The 7,840-nt window shown below is 31.1% G+C and overlaps 1 protein-coding gene across 1 annotated transcript in view; it reads left to right on the top strand.

The window, feature by feature from the left end:
* Window positions 1–1,643, top strand: part of LOC141288022 (macrophage colony-stimulating factor 1 receptor) — a 40,157-nt gene extending 38,514 nt beyond the window's left edge. The window contains exon 21 of the mRNA XM_073820145.1: window positions 796–1,643. Coding sequence (XP_073676246.1) covers window positions 796–954 — 159 coding nt within the window. The 3' untranslated portion in view covers window positions 955–1,643. The remainder of the gene's footprint in view (window positions 1–795) is intronic.
* The last annotated feature ends 6,197 nt before the right edge of the window (window positions 1,644–7,840 follow it).

Here is a 7,840-nt window from a genome sequence, read left to right on the forward strand (position 1 = left end):
AGTTCTCCAAATTAAGTTCTTAACAATGCATATTACTATTCAAAAATTACATTTTTATATATTTATAGTAGGAATTTTACAAAAAATCTTCATGGAACATGATCTTTACTTAATTTCCTAATGTTTTTTGGCATAAAAGAAAAATCAATAATTTTGACCCATACAATGTATTTTTGGCTATTGCTACAAATATATCCCAGCGACTTAAGACTGGTTTTGTGGTCCAGGGTCACATATTTCAATTTCAATCCAGTGTTCTGTAAAAATGCCTTTGCAGCAGGGTCAGAAATTAGCTTTTCCATTAAGGGCAATATATGCCCCCTGGAATTTCCAGGGGCATCTTTTACATTCGTGAGGGCAATTTTTAGTATCACCTTATTATACTTATCACCATACTATGTTGTCTTCAATGTCAAATACTTAAATTTTCCAAGTATTTGAATCAATATTTTACACTCTTGTCAATAACAATATTATATTGTTATAATGATTATTAATATTGATATAGAAAACAATATGAAACATTTATATGTTGCCCCTTTGTCTTGAATTTATGGGGCATTTTTGTTCATTTTGATGGCATTTAGATCATGAGATGAAATGTTAAAAATAGAGACTGATATCACTTCAAGTGCAGATAGTGTGCATGCTGTGTTTTTTGACAAAGTAGTTGGCTATCCATATATTTCTTCCATGCATATAGAAAAACCAGGATTAGTTCAAACAGTGCTATTTTGAACACAGTCCAGTCTGAGTGAGTAATGAATAAGTCATATTCATGAATTATTTCCACAGGAGACACAGTACCAAAATGTCCAGTCCGACGCACTCAGTGACCAACAACTCGAGTCATGTGACCCTGTGAAGCATGAAGAGGAGTCATTTGAGACGTCATGTGACCAGGAAGAAGAGGATCAGCCGCTCATGAAACCCAACAACTACCAGTTCTGCTGAGGGCCTAACTAACTAATGCTGGATCTTCTCTCTGAGCATCAACAATAGTTGCACAATCCGTCCACAAACACCTGCATGTGAATGGAGATCAGATCTGTTGTCAGACGTGCTCAACGTGTGATTTTACATGCTCTGCTTTTGTAGTTCTGCTCGCTTCAAATCTCGTAAACAACAGTTGAAGCTTGTTTAATTGAAGCGGTTTCACTTCTCGGCAAAGTCGAAAACCTCCAAACCTCGGATTTGTTTGCCGTCCGACGTGCCTTTTTGGTAAACGGGTGTCTTTTTTGTTACTTGGACTTCTCTGTTGCCAAGGTTGGAAAGCAGCTTGTTCAGCGTTTTAGATGCAAACGCTGCATGTTCCACTTCCACTTTATACTTGATCTGCGTGTCAGACGTATTTCTTCTTTTAAAATCACTGAAAAACTCAAACGCACATAGCTCTTTTTATGCAGCTAAAATAACTGGAAGCAAATGACTCCGGTAGCCTCATACATTCAAGATACAGACACAACCACATTCTTATGGTAAAAATAGTAAAAAAAATAAAATAAAAGTGTATTCACCAAATACAGCCTAATATTTTTTTTCAATTGTCAGTGAAACAGATTGCTATAACTTGGCAATTTATTACTTTTTTTTGCATTCCAATTTTGCTTTTTCATTTTTTTTTAAATTTTGCACTTGCAAGTTATAAATGGCCACATTCTTAGGTTAAAAATAAAGTGTATAAACTATTTACAGCCTACTATTTTTTGTAGTTGTTAGTGAAACTGTGCTATAACTTGGCGTGTTTGGCAAATTATTACTTTTTTTAATTCTAATTTTGCATTTTATTTTTTATTTTTTTTGCATTTACATTTTGTTCTAATTTAGATTTTTTTGCATTTTAATTTTGCATTTTCAAGTTACAAATGGCCCCATTTTTATGTTAAAAATAAAGTGTTTACATCAAATATGGCCTATTTTTTTAAATAGTCAGTGCAACAGTATACTATAACTTAGCACATTTTGCATTTACATTTTTTGCTTTTTAATTTTGATATACAGCCTACTATTTTTTCTAGTTGTTAGTGAAACAATTTGCTATAACTTGGCTTGTTTTGCAATTTATTTATTACATTTTTTTGCATTTTATTTGACATTTTTTGCATTCTAATTTTGCATTTTTTTTTTTTTTTTTTGCATTTTAATTTTGTTTTATTTTGGATTTTATTTAGTTTTTTTTTTTTTTTGCATTTTCGAATTACACATGGCCCCATTTTTACGTAAAAAATAGTGTATACACCAAATATGCCCTACATTTTTCATATAGAGTTCAACAGTATACTATAACTTAGCACATTTTACATTTAATTTTTTTTGCTTTTTAATTTTGCATTGGCAAGTTACAAATTCTTATGTTAAAAATAGTATATACAGCCTATTTTTTTTTAAATAATCATATAAACTTGCCAAGTTTTTTTTATTATTGTTAATGAAACAGTATGCTATAGCTTTTTATTTATTTCTTTATTTGCGTTATAATTTTGCATTATTAATTTTTTAATTTTGCATTTTATTCACATTTTAAATTTGAATTTGCAAGTTACAAACAGCCAAATCTTTATATTAAAAACACCAAATATGGCCTACTTTTTTTTGTGAAACAGTATGCTATAACAGCATGTTTAGTATTTTTTAATTTTTTTGCATTATAATTTAGCATTTTATTTTATTATTTTGTTTTATTTTGCTTTTTTTCTTGCATTTGCAAGTTACAAATAGCCACATTTTTGTTAAAAATAAAGTGTGTACACCAGATGTGGCCTACTACTTTTTTTAATTGTTAACAAAACAGTATGCTATAGCTTTTTATTTATTTATTTATTTGCATTATAATTTTGCATTATTCTTTTTTTTATTTTGCATTTTATTCACATTTTAAATTTGAATTTGCAAGTTACAAATAGCCAAATCTTTATATTAAAAACACCAAATATGCCCTATTTTTTTTTAAACAGTATGCTATAACAGCATGTTTAGTATTTTTTAATTTTTTTGCATTATAATTTAGCATTTTATTTTTTAATTTTTTTTATTTAGCTTTTTTGCATTTTAATTTTGCATTTGCAAGTTACAAATTGCCACGTTCTTATGTTAAAAATAAAGTGTATACACCATATACAAGCAACTATTTTTTTAAATTGTCATGCTATAACAGCATGTTTGATAATTTTTATTTATAAATTTTTTTGCATTATAATTTAGCATTTTATTTTATTATTTTTTGTTTTATTTAGCTTTTTTTCTTGCATTTGCAAATTACAAATAGCCACATTTTTGTTAAAAATTAAGTGTATACACCAAATTTTCTTTAATAAAACGGTATGTCATAACTTGGAATGTTTGGCAGTTTATTTATTTATTACTTTTTTTGCATTCTTTTTCTTTTTCTTTGTTTTTTTGCAGTTTAATTTTGCATTTGCAAGTTCCAAATAGCCACATATTTACGTAAACAGTATGCTATAACTTGGAATGTTTATCATTTTCTTTATTTAATAATTTTTATTTTATTTTTGGGGGGGGATTTTATTTTTTTTTTTTTAATTTTGCATTTGCAAGTTACAAATAGCTAAATTTTTACATTAAAAATAAAGTTTTTACACCAAATGTTTTTTTAAGTCAGTGCAACAGTATACTATAACTTTTTTGCATTTTCATTTTACAAATGGCCATGTTCTTATGTTAAATATATACACCATAAACGCTCTACAATTTTTTTAAAGAGTCAATGCAACAGTATGCCATAACTTAGCATATTTTTTTGCATTTTATTTAATTTTTTTTTCATTTGAATTTTGCATTTACAATGTAATTTAGCATTTTATTTTATTTGCATTTCATTGCATTTAAAAAAAAAAATCCATTTCAATTTATTTTGCGCTTTCATTTTGCATTTCAACTCACCGCCACACGTAACTCACCCGTAACCGACGTCAACAGGGGTTGAGTTTGGCGCGGGCTCTTACTAATTGCACGGCCGAAGCTAATCAGTGCAGGTCAGAGGACAGAAATCAAATCATTCTGTCAGTTTGTCTCCTGCTCCAGTTCTTAGTCAATCCCTGTAGGCAAACACAGTATTTTATTGCTTCCCGCAGTGATTACGGTCATTTGGAGCGATAGCGTGAGGTCAGCCCAGGTTTGGAGGACAGATTCACGTCTCCAACGGGTGAAATATTGACATGCTGTTGGTGCAATAATGCTTCGGCCGATCGTTGTCTTATTTCTTCAGATAACTGAGGGTCAAAGGTAAAATGCGTTCTCGTAACCACTGGAGCAATGATTGCACAGAAACCACTTCAGGAAGAAAAACTAACCATTTGTTTTTTCTGTCATGTAAAATGAAAGGTAGACAGTTTCATTTCAGTTTAATGTGCGTATTTACACTTGATTATTTTGATTGTGCGGGAAATAGCAGAAATGTTAGCTAGTGTAAGCTGGATGTTGTTTTTATGTGGTTTCATAACTGTTTGCTGTCAAGCATCAGACACTGCCAGAGTAACTCTTAAGTTGCTTAAAATGTGATTAACCTGATGTTTTTCTTCTCAAAGCACAAACTGCCATATGTTGTAATATGTTTCTATTACATCCTTATTTACATTTATTCTTATTCAAAACAGTTTTTATGGTTCAAAGTTCAATGATGTGAGGTTTAATCATTCTAATAGCGTGTTTATGTGTGTGTCATAATGAGTTCTGCACCTTTGATATCTACACATCTGTATATTTTAGTTTTATTACAGAACTTGCTACTGAAAGCTACTAATAAACCACGGAAATGTCCTGTGATCTTGTTCTTATCGCTGAAAATTCAGTTTATTGGGGCGACTGTGAGGTCAATCCATGTCAAACACAAACTTATATTTGAGTCCGTGCACATTATGTGTTATAAAACAGATCAAAATGCGCTAAGAAGAAATACTTCAACGTGTTTAAACTCTTTCTACGCACGAAAAAGCCATCAAAGTAAGAAACTAAAATAAATACTGTCGGTTTTTTCCATCTGTAGTTTCACTTTTCTGTCGGCAATAAATTCTTCTTATTTACAGTCATAAACATGTCAGGTCAAGATACAACGTTTGAGACACACAAGGAAAATGAACCCGCAGGCAATGAACCTGTTCTTTACACAGAAGTAGATGTTCACACTGCTCTTTTTTGTATAACGTAAGCAAATGGTAATTTAAAGGGATAGTTCAGACAAAAATTAAAGTTACTTCATTAATTATTTACTATCAAGTCTATACTTCTAGGTGTATATGTCTTTATTCTTTCAGATAAATACAACTGGAGTTATATTAAAAAATACCCTGGCTCTTTCAAGCGTTATAATGACAATAAATGGGTGTTGAGATTTTGAAGTTCAATAAAGTGTGTCCATCTATCATAAAAAGTACTCCACACGGCTCCAGAGGGTTGATAACGGCTTTCTGAATTGAATTGATGTGTTTTTATAAGAAAAATATCCATATTTAAAACGTTATCATCTGTAATCTCTAGCTTTATAATGACAGTGAATGGGTGCTGAGATTTTAAAGTCCAATAACGTGTATCGATCCTTTATAAAAAGTACTCCACATGGCTCCAGGGGGTTAATAAAGGCCTTCTGAATTGAATCGATGTGTTTTTATAGGAAACATAACCATATTTAAGATTTTATCAACCGTAATCTCTAGTTTTACAATGTCAGTGAATGGCTGTTGAGATTTTGAAGTCCAATAAAGTGTATCCATCCATTATAAAAAGTGCTCCACATGGCTCAGTGGGGTTAACAAAGGCCTTCTAATGCGAATTGATGTTTTTTGTAAGAAAATATTCATATTTAAAACTTTATCAACCGTAATCTCTAGCTTTATAATGACAGTGAATGGGTGTTAAGATTTTGAAGTCCAATAAAGTGCATCCATCCATCATACAAAGTACTCCACACAGCTCCAGGGGGGTTAATAAAGCCCTTCTGAAGTGAATTGATGTGTTTTTGTTAGAACAATATCCATATTTAAAACTTTAATCAACCGTAATCTCTAGCTTTATAATGGCAGTGAATGGGTGCTGAGATTTTGAAGTCCAATAAAGTGTGTCCATTCATTATAAAAATGCTCCACACAGCTCAGAGGGGTTAATAAAGGCCTTCTGAAGCGAACTGATGTTTTTTGTAAGAAAAATAGCCATATTTAAAACTATATCAACTGTAATCTCTAGCTTTATAATGACAGAGAATGGGTGTTAAGATTTTGAAGTCCAATAAAGTGCATCCATCCATCATACAAAGTACTCCACACAGCTCCAGGGGGTTAATAAAGGCCTTCTGAAGTGAATTGATGTGTTTTTGTTAGAACAAAATCCATATTTAAAACTTTAATCAACCGTAATCTCTAGCTTTATAATGGCAGTGAATGGGTGCTGAGATTTTGAAGTCCAATAAAGTGTGTCCATTCATTATAAAAATGCTCCACACAGCTCAGAGGGGTTAATAAAGGCCTTCTGAAGCGAATTGATGTTTTTTGTAAGAAAAATAGCCATATTTAAAACTTTATCAACTGTAATCTCTAGCTTTATAATGGCAGTGAAATCCATCCATTATAAAAAGTACTCCACACAGATTAGAGGGGTTAATAAAGGCCTTCAAAGATGGCTTGAGGTGCGTAAATCATGGGGTGGTTTTCATTTTTTGGTGAACTATCCCTTTAAACAGACTTTCAAGCTTTAACCCCCGGTTTCACAGACAAGGCTTAAGCCTAGTCCTAGACTAAAATGTAAGTCTGAGCTGTTTCAACTGAAACAAAATTGCACTGATTGATCTTAAAATATATCAGTGCCTTTGTTTTGTCTCAAGATGCACACCTGTAATGTTTTTTTCCAAGCATGTTTATAAAAATGACTTAAATGTCCTAATTGAACTATGGCCTAATCCTGGTTTAGTCTAAGCCCTGTCTGTGAAACCGGGCCTTAAAGAAAATTTTAAGACAAAATCTAAGATTTATGTATTTGCATTGCATATTGCACAGATTTATCAAACCAATAATCTTAATCTGATGCATATTTGTTGATCATACAGCAATGAAACTGTTTAAAAAAAAACTGTTTTTATTATTAACTACTTGCATCTGTTTGATTTTATTTAAATACTCATTTTTAAAATGAATTTATTTTTTAATTGCTTGGTATCAGCATAAATTTGTTCACAGTGAAAACAATAAAAAAATTGCAATTATATGCTGTTTATTAGTTTGTTAAAATGGAGGGAAATTTTGTGTGCAATTCAAATACACAAATCATAAGTTAATTTCTTTAGAGTTGTGTGCTATATTCCAGGTCTTCTGAAATCATATGACGTGTTCATGAACAAAAAAAAAGGAACATTAAAATGCTTTAAAAACATTCTGTGCTCCACAGATTAAACAACAGCATGAAGGTGAATAAATGACAACAGTGTTTATTTTTGCATGAATTATTCCCATCATCTGAAGTGCTTTCAGGATCTGAAACAACCTTGTAGTTTCTGTTAGTCTCCACACCATCTCTAAAATAAAATAAAAAAATTATTTTTTAATGAAACTTTAAAATTGACAGTTGAGGTCAAAAGTTTACATCCCCATTTCAGAATTTACAAAATGTTAATTATTTTTTACCAAAATAAGAGACACGTCTTCATTCTGTTCAAAAGTTTTCACCCCCTGAAACTTAATGTGTGTTTCCTTCTGAAGCATCAATAAGCATTTGAACCTTCTGTAATAGCTGCATATGAGTCTCTCAGTTGTCCTCAGTGTGAAAAGATGGATCTCAAAACCATACAGTCATTGTTGGAAAGGATGCAAATACACAAAAATGCTGAAAAACCTAAGAT

Source organism: Garra rufa, chromosome 16, assembly GCF_049309525.1.
Source record: "Garra rufa chromosome 16, GarRuf1.0, whole genome shotgun sequence".
NCBI classification, from domain to species: Eukaryota; Metazoa; Chordata; class Actinopteri; order Cypriniformes; family Cyprinidae; genus Garra; species Garra rufa.